The 20,218-nt window shown below is 41.4% G+C and overlaps 2 protein-coding genes across 2 annotated transcripts in view; one reads left to right on the forward strand and one right to left on the reverse strand.

The window, feature by feature from the left end:
• Window positions 1–20,218, forward strand: part of TBCD (tubulin folding cofactor D) — a 115,421-nt gene that overhangs the window by 26,117 nt on the left and 69,086 nt on the right. The window contains exon 14 of the mRNA XM_032128567.1: window positions 794–888. Coding sequence (XP_031984458.1) covers window positions 794–888 — 95 coding nt within the window. The remainder of the gene's footprint in view (window positions 1–793; window positions 889–20,218) is intronic.
• ZNF750 (zinc finger protein 750) lies at window positions 3,194–11,494 on the reverse strand. Its single transcript, XM_032128568.1, has 3 exons — window positions 11,388–11,494; window positions 5,331–6,963; window positions 3,194–4,896 (listed from the first exon to the last, which is right to left on the reverse strand). Exons 2-3 carry the CDS (start codon window positions 6,752–6,754, stop codon window positions 4,176–4,178), a joined length of 2,145 nt encoding a protein of 714 aa, XP_031984459.1. The 5' UTR covers window positions 6,755–6,963; window positions 11,388–11,494; the 3' UTR covers window positions 3,194–4,175.

Consider the following 20,218-nt stretch of genomic DNA (forward strand, 5'->3'; position numbering starts at 1 on the left):
CCAGCCTCTGGTTGAGCAGTCTCCGTGCTCCGATTGCCACAGCCAGCAGGGCAGTAAGGGAATGGTCCTTCCTGCTTTTCTTTGGCTGAGCACCTGCTCTCAGGCCATATCACAGATGGTGTTGGGAGAGATGAAGCTCTGATATGACCTAGCCAGGCTGTCCAGTGTTCCATTCTCAGATTCCTACTCCTAGTGCAATACAAAATGAACTCTGTTCAGGTTTAATCCTGCAGCATGCCACCTTTCCTCTTTTCACTCCATTATCTGCCAGCCCACCAAAAATAATTTAGCATTTGGGAGCTTTTTGCTGTGTTCACTACAAGTTCCTCTGGTCTATGTTTTCTAAAGGTTTGCTCACTTCATAAACTCTAGTAATGGGTTTGCTGGGAATTGCCACTTGAACCTCTTTTGCAAGTTAAGGGCTGTATTTGGCACTAAATCATTAGTTATTTTGTATGCTCTGTAAATCTGCATCTTTTGCCCATGTACTAGGAAGTCGTTTTCTATATGAGTTTCTGGTATTGAATCTTCTGTATTGAGTTACATTTGTAGTCATAAATGGGTTTTTTTGCTTATTCAATCATATTTATAGCAGTATTTATGTTGCACAAATGGGAAGGAGAACATGTTCAACTTGTCATTCTTCTAGTTTACAAGTCCAGTGGGATCAATAACACAGTAAGAATGTGCTGGTTTGGATTAGGGGTCTTTTAAAATGTTAGGAATTCACCATAAGAAATGAAAACCTGAGAGGGAGGGCCAGTTTTAACAAAGCTTCTTGTCCTGACATCAGTTTCCAGGAAACGGACAACGCGTGGCACGGTGGGTGCCTGGCCCTGGCTGAGCTGGGCAGGAGAGGATTGCTGCTCCCCTCCCGAATTTCAGATGGTGAGTTGTACTTGCTGAATGTAAAGTTCAATGAAATAACAATTTATATTATTAGAGATCAAATGTGTGGCAATAGACTGGGATTTGCTGATGTGTGTGTGCTGAATGATGACTGAAGTACTGAGTTCTGCAGTAAAGCATTCGCCCATGGGGATGTTTAAGTACTTCTGACAAAAGCACTGGCTTGGGTGTGCCTTTTTTTATACTTAATAAATATTTCTTTCCAAAATGGAATTAATTTCTTGGGGTTTTCTTCTTTCTTCTTCCCTCCCACGTTTCTTTGTACAGTTGTATAAAATAATTCTGTATGTCTCCATATTGTGTCAGTGTCATTATTTAAACAGAATATATTAAATAATTGATGACTAACTTGCACTTTAAAGCCAGTAGCTTCTGCTCTTTGTTTATGGTTAAATTTCAAAGGCCAGTTTCATGTAATTTATACATGAACTGTTTATGTTCTAAATGGGTTTTTGAAATAGCAGGATGGAAAGAAAAAGAACAGGGCAGAGGAATTGTTTCTTTGTGTGTTCTGTAGTTATCAACATAGACTGAATTACAGAGATATTAATGTAATTTTGGTCATAGTGTGAATGACAAGAGCACAATGTAGCAGTAGACATCCACCCTTGGGTGCTTTTACAGCAGTGTCTTGTTCTAGATGGTTTTTTGGATCCCATCTGGTGCTCCTGTGTTGAACAGAGAAGTTGAACGCTAAATTTAAAAAGTGTTTCACAGCTGGTGTTTCGTACTAGTCAGTTGGGTTGCCAAGTCTTTTCTAGTTTGAAGATATGCTGTAAAATGTGGCATTTAATCCAGTTTATTACTCTGTCTCCATGAAAAGAGTTCATGTCCATTATAGCATGTGCTGCCTGTGAGAAAGTTTGTGCAGAGAGCCTTCAGTTGGTTTCCCTTTTTCCACTACTTTTGCCCTTGCATGATAAAAGGTGAAACAGTTAAAAACCTTCCAGCTTACAGCTGGAGCATCATGAATAGGAAATCCTCCAAAGGTAGATTTGTACTTCAGTTCTGACAAAACCAAAACTGTACACCTCTGTCAGGGACTCTGGATAACCTCATGCTATAGATTTTTATGTAATTTGAAGGAGATCAGGTAGACTTCAGCACTAGAACTGGCTTTTACAAGTAATATTTGTATGGAGAGGGGGAGAATAAATCCTTGAATTGTATGGAAAAAACACCAAAAAGTTTTTTCTTGTTCACTTTAAAGAAATTCGAATTAACAAGTAAAGAGATACTCGAGATTTTTTTTTTTTAACTTGTGGGTAATAGCAACTGAAGCTTTCTGCTTTCAGAGATGAGCAAGGCAAATAGCTTAAGGTAGTGTGGAAAGTGGCAGCGGTGACACATAGCTCTCTCATTTCATGTTTGGAAATTAAGGATTTAGCAGCATCTGACCCTAAGATTGAAGCTTGAAACTTGGACTGAAAGCAGCTCTTTCTCCTTGTTAGATCACGTGCTGATGTACAGCTCAATACCTCACACTGATTGACTGCACTGCTGTTGCCATTTCAATTAATTGGGCTTTTTCTGTTACTGCACTGCCTTTTTTCAAACTCACATTGATATTCTTGCCTTTTGGTAATCTGGGAGAAGCTTTTCTCTATGAAGGATTAAATTAAAAATCAGTGTATCTCTTTTTGTTTCTTACGTCAGAAACTGAAGGTCTTCTAATTCACAAGTTTATTACTAAAATTCACATTTTAGTAATAAACTTGTCACAGTGCTCTGGCTGAGTTGTTGGCTCAAAGCAGCACAGCACAAAATGTGAATTAAAAAAATTCTGGGAATTCTGCATTATGTTGAATGCAGCTCCACTTCCTTAAGTAGGTTTACACCTACTAGTGATGTTCAGGCAGGTGAGGATGTCCCTCACCTGAGTAATGATGAACGAGAAGTGTATACCCGTGGTTTTATGTGAATAATGGTCCTTCTGGGTTTGTTCTCCTTACACTGATAGTGCACACTGTGCAAATTTACACAGGGATCAGCCTTATTTTAGTTGAGCTTTTGTAGCAGTTTGGACAAGCTGGGCAGCAGCTTTAAGGCAGAGGGAATTCTGAGCTTCATATTTGGAATTAAAGTATGGATGAATTAATCTGTGTAATTTCCATCACTGAAGAAAGCTCCTTTTTTTTTTTGAATTGTTTGGAATTGCTTTGGTCCCAAAATTCTGCTTGCCAATTGAAAATTGAGCTAGCAATTTCTTGCTAACTGTCCTTCAAAATATATGTTCTAGATGGTGTAGTAAATGTATTTGTGTTCATGAATGACTTTCCATATATTTTAAGTACAGATCACAAGATTTATTTGAAAACTTGCCAGTTTGTGTACACAGATATAGAAGTAGGAAATAGTTTATAGCTGCATGTAGAAGGACACAGAAATTGATAGTGAGCGATACACATGTACTGAAACAAGACCTTCACCAGGAAAGTTTGCCTCAGGTGAAATAAATTATATAAATAACCTTTTAGGCCTGGTGTTTGAAGGCTGCCCCGTGTCTGTCTACCCTCAGCAAAGCAGGCACCTAGATTGCTTAGTTCTTCATATTTTCAGTGTTGTTTTCATAGCGATTACTTAAAGTTGAACCTAAACTGCATTTATTAAACCTGTGCAGGCTTTCTTTGGTTTGACTTGAATCTTGTTCTGAGTCAGTGCAAGAAGAGGTCGCTTACACAAGGTTTGGGGCAGTTTATTTAAAGTGGCATCTGCCTCTGAGTAACTAAATTGGTCTGTTGTTTTGTCTTAGGGCAGAATGGCAAAGTGCATCCATACACAGAGCAGTTTCTACAGTATATCCTAAAAAGCCAGTTTTAATCTTAAGCTTGTTTAAACTACTGCACAGTGACATTAAAAGGTTTTCAAAGGAAAAAAAAAGACCAAAAAAAAACCCCTATTAGACGAAGCTAAGCCTGAAAAAAGACTATGACAGTATGTTATTGAGCAATATTGTTTCTAGAGCTTAAACACCTTTAAGAAAAGAAGTTGTAAAAGTTATTTTACATCATACAATTGCAAAAACCCCTTGAAGATTCATCTAATTTACTTTGGCTTTAGTAATGAATGCAAAAATTCACTCATCAAAACCTGAGCTTGTACAAGGCAAAGTTCGATTACTTAAAAATATTAATATAAAATTATGAACATTATTTACAATGGAGAGATTCAATGTATCTTGTCATGGGCCAAGCCCAATGAGAGACGGTTTGTAGAAATTTCGCGATGGTGCCCCTGTGACCAGAAACTCACTGGAAGGAGAAGGATTAGGACACTCTTGTTCTCTTCCTTAAAGTGAAGACCCTGCTGCAGTCATTGGGCCTGACCCTCTTAGCACCTTGCTGGGATTTTGCGGATTCTTTTTGATTTGTCCTTTTTTGTCCTTTCCCCTTCTGATTGCACTGAGTATCCTGAGTATCAGAAGCAGCACAAGTGGCCTCTGCAGGGGTGGCGTGGCCGTCCTGCGCGCCGTGCCCGTCGCTGTCCAGCCGGGCCGTGCTGGGGCTGTAGGCGGCCAGCTGGCACAGAGCCACGGCCGCTGTCTGCTTCTGCTCGTCACAGCTCTCCATGAGCCCCAAGTCCGGAGCCTCGCCGCGCTGGGCCGTGAAGGATTTGTCACAGGCACTGCTGCTGGGGTTCTTGGGGACACGCGGCTCTGCTCTGGAGGTCTCCTTCTCGGTGCTTGGAGAAGCTGCAGCAACACTGTTATCGTGGGAGGGGCTGTGGAAGGACGTTTTCAGGCTCGTTGTGTTACAGGAATCCTTTACTGAGAGGTTCAGGGGCATATCCTGCATTTCCAGGAAGCTCTGCCTGTCTGTTTTGGATGGGGTTTTGTACATGTGCTCATGAGTAGGTCCTGTGCTTGTGTCGGCCTTTTTGGAAAGGTTGAGGGGAGCTATCCCTGTGTCTTCTTCCATGTTGGACAGTGAGCCCGCGTTGTTCTGGCCGTCGGTCTGTGTGTGTGAGTCTTCATCAGTGACATTGATGCTGAAAGAAATGAGGAGAAAAGAGAATTCACTGTCAGTTGCTCTTTTAAACTGGGGCTGAGGAAGTAGGCAGGAAGAGGAAAAAATCTAGACTTCTAGGCTAGAAGTCTGACAATTCTGTTGTTTCTCCTTTAAATTCCCCAACTTCCTTTCACCATACCCATCACTGTAATACAGGCAATTCCCTGAAGTTCTCAAACACGTTGGACATTGGAAGTACACAAACACGTTGGACATTCCTGGTACATTAAAAGAGAATGAGTGGTCTGCTCGCTGTAGCACCTGTGAGCTGTACTGTGCTTTGCACAGATATTATAGAACATATTATCTCACTACTGTAAATTTAAATATATTAAAGAAGCATTGCATAAAATGTGCCCATCTGCCTTTGCGTGTCCCTGGTAAACCTGACAAGAATGCAAAGTGTTACTTTACCTGTTTGGTGAATCCCCTCTCTCCTGCTCTGTCTGCACACCTTGAAGGGGAGGTGGTTGGTCAGTGCTTTTTCTCACAGGTCTAAAGGCCGTGAAGTTCTCTTCTGATTGGTCATACTTGCCCAGGGATGTGGATGATGACTTGTTGGAGAGGTCAAACAAACCCTCACACGTGTGGCTTGTCTGGGTGAAGTTGGTGGGGCTGGGTCTGCCGGGGGAGCCTGTTGCCGCGCTTCCTGCGAGAGGGCTCATTTTGGCATTCTCTCTCTCATTTTGGTCATCCTTGGGGTTACCTTTGGTGTGCAATAATGTCATTTCCTTTTCATAATCTGCTTGTTTTTTATGTGAACTGAGAGGGTACTGTTGGGAAGGGCTTAAAGAAGCTGGGTACAGCAAGGTAGTTTCTTCCATCAGATGAGAGTTTTGATCCCTATTAATACCAGCTACATGTGAAAATCTGTAAAATGGAGGATCTGTTGGCCTACAAAATCCATATGGTATCGGTGGAGTGGAGTGGTATTGTTGGAACAATCGATAGTGTTCATATGCTGATGGATTTAGGGGTTTTGGAAGTGGCCCAGGGTGGGGAAGAAAGTGTCTTTGATCTTGTGTTGCATAGACAGAGAGAGCAGAGCTTTCACACTCCGAGTTACCTGGGAGCAGGTAAGGTGTGTAGATAGCAAGCCGGTGCTCATAGAAATGGGGTGAGTACTCGGGAATCATCGGTTGCATGTAAGGTGAAATGGAACTGAAGCCTTTTGTTGGAGCAACTTTATGTGGAAAGTCTGGGAGGAAAGAACCTGCCTTCCACGGGTGAGCTGGTGCGTGAAACGCAGACTTGGTGTGAAAAGGAGAACTTTTGTTAGACAGGGAGAGGATTTCAGATGCCTCACTGATTTCCGGGCCTTTGCTGTCTCGGTGTTCTCCGACGGGAACGAAGGCCGAGGGCCTCACCATGCCCTCCATCAGGGGCTGCACGCTGATGGCTCCTTCTGCTGCGGAGCCAGCAGGGCTTAATTCCTTCGGAATCGCAGGTTTTTGTCCTTGAATTGCTGTGTTTGTTGCCTGGTTTTGTAACTCAACGTTTTCCTTGGCATCTTCTTTTGTGAAAGGATATTGAGGCTTTGAATCAAGGCTTGACAGTCCGTTTGTGACAGATTTAGAAGAAGTTGGTTTGACGGTAGATTCGAGCTGATTGATCTGTTTGGGCTCCAGGGAACTGCTCTTTGGACACTTTATGACGCGATCCTGCTCGGATACCAAAGTGATGGAGTTTTTGCAGAGGCCGTACTTCATGTGGTTAAAGAGATGGGATTTCTCGTTGCAAGTGAAGGGGCACTGGAAGCACTTGTACTTGAATGGCTTTCCCGGTGGTCTTGGGATGTAATGAGGCTTCTTGGGTTTACGTTCTTTGAGGAGACTCATTTTTTTTTCTGCTTTCAACAATTAAATGTAATGGTTCTTTATAAAAACTTTCTTGTGGTTGGCTCTCCTCAGTTTTAGCCTCGTGATGTTTCCGGTTTTTCAAGTTTCTAGAATCCTTCTTCCCAGGTGAGGAGAAGCAGCCAGCTCCTGTGGTGTCTGAGGGAAGAGGGTGCCGGAAAACAGGGCTTTTGCCACTGGTAGTGCAGGAACTGAAACACAAAGTTTAAAATGAGCTGTAGTGGAACATTGGAACTAAATACAAAGTAGTGCCTTCTCTTCAGAGCATTCCCTCTCATACTGCACATGTTGTGTTGTTTGGGTTTTTTTAAACAAAATAAAAAGGCTGGATTTCAGACCAGAGTTAAATGGGCATTGACCTTTGGCATCCTCCCGCACCCAAACACAGTCACACAAGTGGCCTAATTTCCAGCAGCAGCTCTTGTCACCTGCCTCTGCTGCCGGCTCGGGGGAGTTCTCTTTGAAAGCTGAAGGAACATTCATTCAGAAGATGAAAGTAGAAATCCAGGCGGAGCTGTTGAGAGAGGGGTGGAGTGGGTGGGATGGGAAGAGGCAGGTCCCGGCAGCGGCTGGATGTGGGGCGAGCCTGTCGGGCCGGTCCGGGAGAGCGAGGAGGGAATTTCCTGCTGTGGTGACACAAGGGTGGGGTGGATGGGTCCGCTCTTGGGCGGCTGACTGGGCTCTTTCTGAGACTGACCAACCCCTCTCTTCACTGGTGTGGCATTTCCCAACAGCCCAATCTCAATGGATACCTCAAAAGTGCCCAATCTCTCGAAGGATAAAACCACACCGATTTTCTTCCTCTTCCTAATTCAATTAAGAGAAATGAGCACTGCAGTGTCTGACTAATGGAATCCTCTGCCTGATAAACACATCTCCCATTCTCCTGCTGCGTCGCTCCTCATAGATTGCACGGAGTTAACACGGACACCCAAGTGTATTAACTCAGGGAAAAAAGTGTCTGACAGTAATTGATTTATAGGGGAAGGATCTATCTGCCTTTGGAAAAACTAAGGTTGTGGATACTTTATCCAGCCCAGTGATTTGCTGGGTAGATAAGTCGGGAGGGCTTGTACCGGCTTGTTCCATTATGTTCACTGATTCTGAAGGCGTGAGAAACTCTCGGAGTCAAGTTCTCATGATTTTATAGGATGTGTTATGGCAGAGATCTAAAAACTGATGATTTCATCATGAACTACAAGCATCATTATCAAAATGATGACTGTTGCAAAACCACGTACTGTATCTATTGTGTTACCCGAAACTACAGGAATACTAATTGTAAGGGTGACGAGATAGCTCCATTTTTTTTTTTAAAAAAAAGGCTTTTTACATAGAAGTTTGAGTTAGGAGTATTAAAATACTAAGTTTATGAAAAGAATTGCTGGCAATTATGTGCTGCGAGATTTTAGTTAAAGTTGAGATGTTTTGCATTTCTTAAATCAGAGATTATTTAACAGAAAATGACAGGCAACACATGATGAAAACTGAAGGGAAAGCTACAGAATTGCTGCTTGGCTCATCAGGTATAGTAATTCTAGCAAATTGTATTAAATGTTGTTTCTGATGTCACAGAAGTATTAATTTTGTTAAAATAGTAATTGTGAAGGCACCCTTAAAAATGCAAAGCTGCTCTGCAAGTAGAAAAAATAATCAAGCTTTTTTCTAAAATTAACAAATGATTAAATGTGCTTCAGATTAATGAAAAAGGAATTTCTAGAAAAGTAGCTTTTTGTGTTTCAGGTTTTAATGAGGTTGGTTGAGTTGGATACTGTAAGAGCAACAAGAAAAAAATGCATCAGCATGTTAAAGTCTCATCATTGGAGTATGGTTGAAATGGTAGTCCAATAAATTTTTAAAAAGTCATATATGGTATTTTAAAATATTTTAAATAACTATAGCCAAAAATCCTTTGAAATATTAAGAATAATATTTTTACATTACAAAATAAGTAAATGAAATATTGAGACATAGGAGGAGAGGTCCAGATAGGGAACTGGGCTTTTTCTTCTGCCTTAAGTGAGCTTGTTGCATTTATTTTTAATTAATGACGTGTAACTACCATGGAAGGTTTGCAATGGACTCGGTCAAGTCAGTTTGTACCTGTTACTCTTTATATCTTCTTGGAACTACTTGTACTAATTATTCTTGAAGAAAGATATTGTTGTCAAAACTCCATCGCTGTCTTAGGTGAACCATTTATGATAACGTCCGAATCTGCATTCAGGTGCAGCATTTATAATAAAGGGATGGTAATTAGATTTCCTTGTTCTTCCAGCTTTCCTTTGCTTCATAAAGAAAATTCCTGTGTGTCCTGTCCTCCCCCCTCTGACTTTGTACTTGGTATTTAACTTTGATTCAAGTTATTCCTGTTGGACAGAGTATTAACTATCATTTCTTAACAAGATAAAATGCGTTGTTGCAGTTTTAATGTTGGAAATTTCAAGCCTTGGAGCTCCTCTGCCGTGGGTACAGCAGGAGAGCATTCCAACAGCTTTTTATTTCTTTCTATTTAATTTGTTTTGATGGCTCCAGATCCTGCTGCTCTAACTTGGGAGGTGCAGAGAGCAGCTCATTTTAAAGGGTGTTTACCCTTTCCTAAACTTAGGTCAGTGCCAGCCAGGTGAATGTTTTCTTTTTCTCTTTTGCAATTTAATCACTTTTTTTTTTCTCATGGTTTAAAAATGCCACTAATAAAATTTTTCTAAAGCTAGACAAGTAGGATAGTTCCTCCTCTGGTCTCTAAGTAAGACAGAGGAGTATCTGGCAGAGGGACATATTTTATTATTAAAAAACATTAAAACTATTTGATCACACAGCCAAAAAGGACATTAATGATTTAAAATAGGTGCAACCAATTAAAACTGTCCCTATATAAATAATGTTACTTACAGCTGTACAACGTGTGTTTTGTGCTGCCAAAGTTAGAACTTAGTATTAGAAAGAAAATATCGCAATAAGTAGTTGCTTTTTCCTTTAACTTCAATACCATCACTTGTGATATCCTTTAAAAAGTGGGGGGAAAAAAATTTCAATAGCAGGATAATTTTTATGCAACTTTGTTTTTTTTAGACTGAGAATTTATTTCCTGTAGACCTGGTTGTAGAAATGCAGATGGCTATATACTATTATAATTTTCTAGTTTTGAAATGTAGTAGTATTATTTATTTATATTTTTATTGAAAACAGGTTATTCAGATAATCTTGATTAAACTTGAGGTTATCTTAGTTGTTTGTTTTTGTCACTAGTAACCTCCTCATGGCTTTCGAACCTGTCGCCCTTTCCAGCCTGAGACTGACTGCTCCAAGTTTCCTTCCCTCTATTTTTAAAAGCAGGTTGTTGCTCCCTCCTCGCCTCTAACCTATTGGCAGGTTCAGAAAACAGGAATGTAGTTGAACATTGTGTGTGTGTAAATACATAAACAAAAAATGTCCGTGGGGATAAGTGTATCCACACACATAGATATGTGCGTATATATCTGTCCATGTTGTTTTTTTAGGGTTTTAAGTAGTTTAAATTGTTTAAGATGCCCGGTTGATCAAAGAGGAAATTTCAAAATGTCTTTTATTACAAGCAGGGACAGTAATTACATTTCTTTTTAGGACACTGCTTCAGCAAAGTACGTAACAGCTGCTCATGCCCACCCCATTATTATTGCAGGCTCCTTCTGGTGATGTGGATCTCTCTGACCAGGAGGACTCACTGGGGTGGAACATTTTGAAGGACATGCTATAATTAAAATATTGTGATGTGGCATTATTGCATAACCCAAGGACATGCCATTGTCACCTACCCAGGGTGTTGCAAGAACAAGATTTGTGAGTTTTATTCTAGCTGAGATTTTCCAGCGATTAACCACCCCTCCCTTCTAAACTTCCAGCTCCTTGAAACTGAAAGATAAATTTTAACGCAACTGTTTGTTAATTAGGAGGAAATGGGGGTGAGAGGAGTGGGCTGGGAGGGCAGTGTGAGTGTGAGGTGTGGAGCCACGGGAAGTGTGTGTGTGTGTGTGTGTGTCCGTGTGCATCCGAGTGTGCGAGAGGAAGCGCAGAAACAGAGATTAAGTGAGTCGCTTAGGCAGCGTGGGTAAGAAATAAAAATCCTTGTACCTGCTAAGTTAATAAATCAATGTCTTAATACACTTTAATTGACTAGAAAATGATCCGGTTTTCTGCTAAATTTCCAGAAGCTGGAGAAATTAATAAATTAAAGCTGGAGCACCTTATTTTCATACAAGCTTTTCGGATGAACCCGACACGACTCTAGGAAGCAGAGTTGGCAGAGCAAACACAGCAATTTTAAGCAATTCAGCTTTTTTGTCGTACTTCAATATATTAACTCCCTGAATAAAAAAAAAAAAATAAAAGGTGCTGAAAACCCTTTGCACCAACAAGAGTTCATTATTGTAAAAACTTGCAATAGTCAGATTTTCTCTCAGACTGAAATATTCCCCTCTCCTCTTGAAACTTTCTGCTGAAAGCTGAGACTGGTGCCGTGAGTGCACCTGCTGGAGTAACCCCGGCTGCTGGGACAGCTGGGAACTGAGCACCTCAGACTTACTCCTTCATATGAACAGGCTTTATTTAAAGAAATGCTCTAAAGCAATGTACTCACCGGGCACTGGGGTGTCCGAGAGCTGCCGGGCGGGCGCTGAGCTGGAGCTGTCACTGCTGGGAGAGCAGTACCTGTTCTCTGCCTGAGCCCTGAGTGAAACTGCAGGAGGCTGTTCCAGGGGAGGGACCTGAGCGTGTAGGAGTTGAGCCCTCGGGGTGTAGAGATGCACCTGATATTACTCCAGCCTGCAGCTACGATTCATTTGTTTGCGTCCACCGCTCTCATTGAGCATTACCTCAGCATCTCGGCTATCGAAGAGAGCTCCCGTCGCTCTGTGCCCTCCAACAACCAAGTTTTGCTCTCAGCTCTGGTGGCTGCTCCTCTGGGAGGCACTTTGCAATGTGGGGTCAGAAATGGCTTAGTTAACACTGAGGGTATTTAAGTTTTGTACAAGTAACTTGTGGGCAACAGAGCTGGCTGTCCGCAGGGGGTAGCAAAGCTTAAAAAAATAATTTTACTCATTTATTAGAGACTGACTTTTTTATTGAATGCCTTTGTAGCTTTAATATTCTTGCTTTTTTTTTTTCCCTTCCTCTCTTCATTTTTATTTAAATTTTTGTCCTTCATGAGTCTCCTTTCTGAAGGCGGGACTGAACTAACTCCAAGCTTGCTTGCCACAGGAACCTGCCAAAGCTTGTCTATATTCGACAGCCAAATGTACAGGTCCTGGAAAGGGAAAGGAGTCACTGCAGGAAGGATTGATTGTCATGTCTGTGTGTTTGCTCAGGACCTGCGAAATCCAGCAGTGAAATGGGAAAGTCAACTGATCACCCACTGATAAGTGCTGGGACTGGCTTTTAGTTGTGTTTTTCGTTAGAGTTTGTAAATGACAAATTTCTTAGTGCATGTGCCAGTCACCTGGTGACATGGCTGAGCTGTTCAGTGAAATGTTTTCCTCTCACATACAGGCTGGCAAAATGTTTTGATACTTGTAGCTCTGTCTAAAAACCACTCCTGTTAATGCATAAGCAGAGGGGCTTTTGGCTAGTGATTCCAGTGTTACAGAGATGTTAAAACTTCTATTCAAAACTGAGCATGAGAACCCTCTTGTTTCATCCACTCCTGTATGGATTAGACAGCTGCAGATTACTGAATCTTTTAAATACAGATGTATGATGGACTTCATAGTTGGCAAAAGTAAGATTCTTTGAATGAAAATTATTAAGGAATTTTTATTAAATTATTGTCACTACAAAACCTGTTTAGACAGTGTATAAAAGTTGTTCCAAAATCAGTCTTTAAAGCAGTGTCTTAAAAATAATTTAAAAGGTGTTGCCTTTGGTTTGGTGGAACTATTTACGGACATCTACTTCCCTGTGTGGGTATGCAGGTCACTATGCTTCCTCTTGCTGGGCTGGTTAACTTTCTGGAAAAAAAATTCAAATGATAAGCAATCACTAATTTTAAGGTAGAAGAGTGGCTCTTGTGATATGTTTTATTTTTTCCCTTAATTATATTTCTATTATTATGTTTCTATAATGCAGCATAGCAGTGTAAAAGGTGTAATATTACTGTCACATTACTCTCTAGTTGTTTGTAAATCCTTTGTTTTAAGATGGAATAAATTCTTCCATTTAGTTGTAAAATATTTTGAAGAAAATTTGTGCATTAGAAATTTCTGCCTGTAGAGACAGACCTTTCAGTGTCTGCATTCAGAAACACCTCTGGAAGAAAATTGCAGTTTGCAATTTGTGGCATCTAGAGGAAGCTGTTGGACTCCTTCAGTGTAGCTGACTGAAGTGGGGTAACAGACAGTCAGAACTGGAACTTTGATTTTATTTTTCCTCCTTCTCCCCATTGCCTGTCCTTGTATTTGGAGTGGAAATGTGATGTCCAGTTGCTGCACTGACCCACGGAAAATGTTTCAAACCCAGCTGCTTCCTGGAAGCTGCTGTTCTCAGTCAGGTCAGCTGAAATCAGCTGCAAGCAAAGTAGAACTGGAAGAAAAAGAACAGCTCATGTAAATTCTCCAAGCTTGGGGCTTGGATGATGTTAAAAATCCAGATCCGGGGAGAAGATTCATTGGTGGACCCCAGAACAGGACCCTGAGAATTCCTGTTTGTGCAGACTTGTAGAAATGCTAAATCATGATTGCAGTGCTGTTGTTTCCATGCTTATTTTTAACTCTTATCACATCCTGTGGCCCCAGTCTCCTGTGGGTAGCACCTTTTTCATCTACCTGAGCTCGAGTCAGATTAATTAAGAGCACCAGGACTGACATAATAAAATTTGGATTTATTGATACATTTCTGCCAGGTTGCCTTTTTTTTTGTTTTTAGATGTGGTTATTTTTGTATCTCTGTGGGGTTGAAGCTTTTATCTTCTTTGGTGTAGAATATACTTCTTTATTCTAGGTTCCTTTGTAAAATTCAGTATTAAATAAGTGTTGTTTAGCTGTAGCTGAATTTATGGATTTAATTACTGTAGCAAAATCCTGTCATTCTATAAATGTTACAAACTTCCTTGCGTCTGCTTTTACATTACTTTTTTTGGCTCAGCTTTAGCACTAAATAGAAAACAAAATATCAGTTGCAGAAACTCTGCATCCAAATGGGGTAAAGTTACCCTGTTCTGGATATGCCGCTCGTCTCATTAATGTTTTCCTCTTGCACTTCAGAATTCCAGTCCCTGGATGTGTCAGTTTGTGCCAGGTGTTGCTCCAGTCAGGTATCACCTCCGTGTTAATCAGAGACTTCTTGCCCTTCTGCTCTGATGCCAGGAGTGGCCCTGCTGGTTGCACTCAGGGCTCCAGTGCTGCTCCCAGGGGATGGACACTGGTTCTCCATCACCAGCAGTTTTTCCCAGGTCTTTGCAGAGATGCCTTACCAATCTGTGAGCTCTTTAGTTATTCCAGGAGAGCAGAATGATCCTAGGTAATTGTGGGTAGGGATGGACATGGAGCTCTGGTGAAGCTTAGCTTCCCCTATACAGGAAGTGCCTTGGAGCTGCAATGTTCACCCGTGTCACCTTAGCTGTGTCTGGATATGTGGCTTTGAGCTCAGAAAGTCCTTTTTTTCTTTCTAGGATCACTTGAGCTGAAGTTATCGAGGGATTTGGCTCTCTGCATCAGCATGTTTGGGCTGGGTTGTTCCCCACCATTCCCAGAAGGGGGCAAATGGATGTGAATATAATTGCTGTAACTCACATCGTGCCCCAAAACGCTACGTGATTCTCATACAATATTCTCACAATTATTTTTTTCTATCCCATATGAATAGTTATTAGTCTTAATGCTTTTTGAATAACACCTTTGAAATGTGCCTTTGTTTTTCACAACAATCCAGTCCCTGACTGCAGAGATACGTCTGGGCAGATTACTGTGCTGCTGTTTGGGAGCCACTTGTTCAGGATTACTGGGGCAAATTACTGGTATGGGAAAAGAATAAAAGCTCAGCAGTTAATAGCAACTGCAGATCCCATTTTTAGATATTTATTGTGGCCTGTGCTGTTTGGTCTGGAACTAGCATGATCTGGGGTTCCCTTAAGCAGTGAAACATCTCGGGGGAAGTGGGAAACAGCAGGAATTGGGACTGTAGGCAAAGGGATGAACTGTTTATAAGGGAGGGTTTTTACTGGTGACTCTTTTCCCTGTCAGTCATTCTCACAGGGATGCAAAATGCACTTTCAGCTTCTGCTTGAAGCTCTGGTTACAATTCTCTTTCCACTTGTATCCTTTTAAAAGCGATTTTCGTGCTGAATATTTTTTCCTTTTCTGCTTTTAGTTTCAAAACTTACACCAGAAATTCTGAGCCAGTTCTCTTGCCTCTGTGAAGTTTTGCTGATAGAATCCAGCAGTAGGACCTGAATTGTGTCATGTGCAGTTCCAGGATATACAAACTCACTTTTCTTTGAGCCATACCTGGCGTGGGGCTGCTGTGATGCTGCTCTCACTAGAGAGCAGGGAGGCATGGAACAAATACTCCCAGACTCAACATACTTTTAGATTTCAGTTTAATAAATAGCTTTATTTTCTGAAACGTGTCAAATTTTATAAGTATATATATGATTAATATATGTTGTTTACTATTTAAATAAATTTTTAAAGTGGGGAGTAGAAGCCAGCAAATACAACCTGATGTTTTGTTTTATTTCATTGAACAATACTGATGCTGCAGTTCATGAGCTGCAGCTTAGCTGTTACGGTTTTGCATTCAAAGTTACATGTCACCATTTAGCTGTAAAATTTCAGTTGTTATTAGAAGGGATCATGCAGCATAATTTGCATGTGGGAGAAACTTTTCTAGCAAAATAGCCAGAAGTCAACTAAAATCTCATGATCTGATGATGGATTTGTGTGCAATTCTGCATTTGGAATTGCAGCACCCCAAAATGAAATATTCCTTACTCTACAGTGTATGCTAGAACCAAAAACTTACATTTCAGTGTGGTTTCAGTATGATTTCACAGCTTTTGTTTTGTGCTGTATTTGTGGTTTTGTAGGCTTCAGACTATTATTTTTAGGGGTTTTTTTTATTTAATTGGGTGGGGACAAATACTAAACAAACAAGAGAATCCCAGTTTACTTGAATTTCTGGTTTGCTCGTGAAAGGACGTTATTAAAATTTCTCGTGATGACAGCACAGTATAAACTTTCTAGCTAATAAGGTGTGTCATGTAGAGGAACATGAACCTTCCTGGGCGTTCTTAACGTGTTGGTGGTGAGCTGAAGAATGTTCTGGTGTTGCTCTCAAGGACTTACTGAGCACTGAATAGTCCCAGCTGTGTCTGCTGCGAGGCCACAGGGGCCTGGGCTGTCTCTGCTGGAAGCCAGGGACAATCTCTCAAATGCAATCCATGTTAGTGTTTCACCAAGAGAACTTCCTTATGGGGTCCTCTTCCTGCTATAAAATCGAGTGTGTGTAAAATTAAGGTTGAAAACATTTGCATCACCGAAGAGCAAGAGAAGGAAGCCAGGGAAAGCAGATTGGAAGAGCCCTGTGGTTACACTTGCAGTGAATATGTGCTTATTTTGGGAGGATTCCAGCCAGGAAGACGTTACTTTTAATCTTCCTGCTCTCTTAAATACCCTTACCCAGTCACAGGGAATAAATTGGAATACTCCAACAATCCCTTGCTCCTTTTTAAACAGTGGCAACAATGAAAGCAGCATTTGAACAGAGGGAAGTAATGCTGATGGGATCCAGGGATAATGGGAAATTCAGGAGTCTGGTACTGGTGGGTCGGTACAATTGATCTGAACCTGGAATTTGATTTTTTTTAGTCTCAGTATAAATGAAAAGTAGAAGTAAAGAGTGAGAAATATCTATTTGTGCAGAATTCTTCTGTTCATGAGTTACCTTCAGAATAAAAGGAGCATCAAAAACCTGTAAGAAGCAAATAGGGAGTGTTGAAGGTCTGTTAGTGAGGGGCCTGAGGCACATTTGAGAGGGGACTTGGCAGGCTACGATATTGTGGGATTCCATGACAAAATCATGATGCTTTTTACCTTTTCAGAGAGGTCAGACACAACTCTACCAGTATGCAAAAAGAGGCTGGCTTAGGGACATATTTGTGAGCTATTTCTGCTGAATGGTAAGCTCATGGTTGAAATAGGAAACACTGGTTCTCTCAGTTGGTGTTTGCTTTCTGTTTTAAAGATATCCCATTGTCAAGTGTATTTTTGGTGAAAAGTTTATGAAATGAAGTCTCTGGTGCTGTCAGATGGTTTCAAATAGACTCAACCAGTCTCAATAGCAGATGCTACAGCTTTGAAGGAAAGTCTGTGTACACATGACTGCTGTGTCTGTGATTTTAAAATTCCCTCAGCTTCTGGTGCAAATATCTTGTTGATTTTCTATTGTTAATTTTTCTTGTTAATTTGGTTAGAATGGATATGTGCTCTGGGGCAGTACCCAATTGTCTGTGCTCCTGGTACAGAGAAGACTTGATCATGTGCTGTTACGGAGAAAAGATTGGATTCCTGCGTGTTTTGTCTTTTTATCTGAGAGTAGAGGGAATGGGGCTTACTGATATTATATATAACTAGATATACTTAAAAAAACCCCTAGAGTCTCCTTATTCTACACAGTGGACAGAAGGGGCATTTTTGCTTGTCCAATCTTACTGTGCCATTTATGAAAAAAACGAAAGTGAACCCAATACTGCTTCCCAGAGCATTTTAGAAGGAGGTTTAACTTAGACCAGGATTTGAATAGTCTTATGGAAATCTATTATGTAGCTTCTTAAACTTGTTTACATTCTCTATTTTTAAGGAGTACCTTCTGTGATTTCATATTCCAGAGTAAGTTGTTTGTTACAGATTTGCAGGTGCCAGGAGTTGGAGGAGAGGGACGATGCATCACGAAGTCAGGCTTCTGTAGTGTGTTGGTGTGTTCTGTAGTGGTGGTGAATTGTGAGGCTTTTGGCAAAATTCCAGGTGCTTTTCATCAGAGATACAGGAAGAAGTAAAAAAAAAAAAAAAAAAAAGATCTGCCTGTCTTAGGTGGACTCTTTAGAAAATCGAGAACACCCAAACCTGAAAGGCTGGTTGTGGAGGAATTCCTTCTCTCTAACACGCAGGTGAACTTTAAAAATGATGTATGGTCTTGAAAAGAGCCTTTTAAAAAGTTATAATGCCTATGTCACCGTAATAGTTTTCAAATTAGCAAGGAAGCTTTATAAATAGTGCAGATTTATTTTTTTTTCACTAGCCAGCAGGTATGAGCAAGAAGAAATGCCATGTCTGGAGCTGCAGCAGGAAAGGTCCCTCCCCCAGCACCACTGGGAGATGGGGTAAACACTGAGCAGGGAATAAATGACAATGAATCGCTTCTGGCTTTTTCACCATGGGGTTTTATCTTGGTATTGCACAACTTTAGCCTTAAGGCTGGGCTTTCTTGGGTGATACTTCTTTTCTGACATGCAGTGTTATGAGTTTACAGAGTTTTTATACTCCTTTGGAGTAAGTAATTCGTTTGCTCAGTAGGATTTCTCCACAAGCCTGTTCCTTCATGTCTTTAACTGCAGTTAGCTGTTGGTTCAGTCAGAGGCAGAGCTCTGTCAGCTGTACACCTGTGTGAAGGTCTCTGCTCTAGCCTTGGGTGTCAGTGGGTCCCCAGAACATTGAGTGCTCTGTGTTTCAGAGCTGTCCCGGGTCAGCAGCTGCTCTGAGTGCAGCCAGGCAGGGGGCTTTGAGCTTTTAGGGCTGTGTTACGTAAGGATGTTGGGATGGACTGGCTGGAATCCAGATCTGTCTGCTTCCTGCTTGGCTCCTCGCCACGCTCAGAGCTCACATTCCTGTCAGCGCCGTGGCACTGGTGCAAGGCTGCCTTTAGCCCTTTGCAGAGGGCCCTGGCAACCAGAGCCAGTGTCCAGCTCTTCAGCACTGCGTTTGAGAAACGTGACTGCTATCAAACAGTGAGCTTTTGGGGCAACATCCAGCTTAACCCACCAACCCTTCTCCCTGTCTGACAGCCAGCCTTTGCATTCCATGTTTTCCACCCTCAGCAGCCAGGCAGACAACAACCTCCTCTGCTGCCCTGCCGTGATTCATCGCTGGAGCAGGTCTGTCCTGTGGGCTGGCTGAGATAGCTCCATGGAAAAACTACCACGTGACCATATAATTAAAGACTCTCTTAATTCGTTACGTAGTGAGAGACTGAAGTGAGATTGCAGCCAGACAGACGCAGCCCTTCGCAGTCACGGGGCACAGAGTGCTGGTCGGGTTTGTGGAGGTGCCTCTGCCCAGCCGTGCGTGGGCTCAGCACTGGGGGCAACAGGAAGGTTCCAGCAGCTTCAGAGTCCTCACATCCCTTCTGGGCGTGCAGGAGCTGTGGTACCCTTCCCTCTTCCCTGGCAAACTTGTAATGAGGTCAGCCCCGGGGGCAGGAATGGCAGAGGAGAGGTCACCCGTGGGCGGTTTTGAGGCACTTGCCCTTGGGGATGGGATGTCGGAGCATCTCACAGGAGCACAGAGAACTTTTCCACAGCCAAAGCAGCACACACATTTTGTGATCCCCACTGGAGAATTTATCCTCTCAGCCCTTTAAAGGCCAATTCTGGAGTCAACAACCTATATAGAGAACGAGAACAATTCAGAGATATTTGGCAGCATTTTAAACAAGTACTTATTTCTGGTAATGGGCCTAACCTGAACTTTCTGGTGTTTGCATCTGTGTTGAGACAGTAAATATCAGTACAAGAGCCATAACGAAGTTCCAATTAGGACCTGCCTCTTTCCAGAGGCTGGGATGCCATGTAGGAGTGAGTGGTCTCAAACCTGATGTTCTGTACACGGAGGAGCCAGAGTTGTATTTTTAGGAAACAACACACTGCAGATGTCTGCACTAGTTATTTTAAGCCTGAGGCTCACAAAGAGGCTGAATGTTGTGCACTGAGTTAATTTTCATTGACGAAAAATTTGAAGAACAAAATTACTATATTCTTTGTGTTGAATACATAACTGTGTTTAAACTTCATCATTCATTAATTGTAGCGTTTGTAGCTGCTCCTACTGTGACATTGTGCACAATGCACCCTTCAGGAATAGCAAACGTCCACTTTGTAGTACTTTTTCCTATGTAATTCTAAATTAGAAGGATTTGCGATATTTTTTTTATGGATTGGAGCAGCTTCTCTGCCTAAACAGTCCTTATAAAAACATAGTGCTTGTCTAAGATAACATTGACATAATCTCTTTTAAGTTAAGTATTTTAGTTTTAAACTAAATTTAGAGAATTCTTACTTAACCTCATATCCAGTGAAAATCTCTTTTAAATTAAATAAGGTTGACTTGACATTTTGCAATTTTCTTGTGGAGACAAGGCCTAGGGCTGAGGAACAGGTTTTTGTTGTTTGTTTGACTGCTGTATTTGTATATTTTATATGATAAA

The sequence above is a fragment of the Corvus moneduloides genome, chromosome 19, assembly GCF_009650955.1.
Source record: "Corvus moneduloides isolate bCorMon1 chromosome 19, bCorMon1.pri, whole genome shotgun sequence".
Lineage (NCBI taxonomy): Eukaryota > Metazoa > Chordata > Aves > Passeriformes > Corvidae > Corvus > Corvus moneduloides.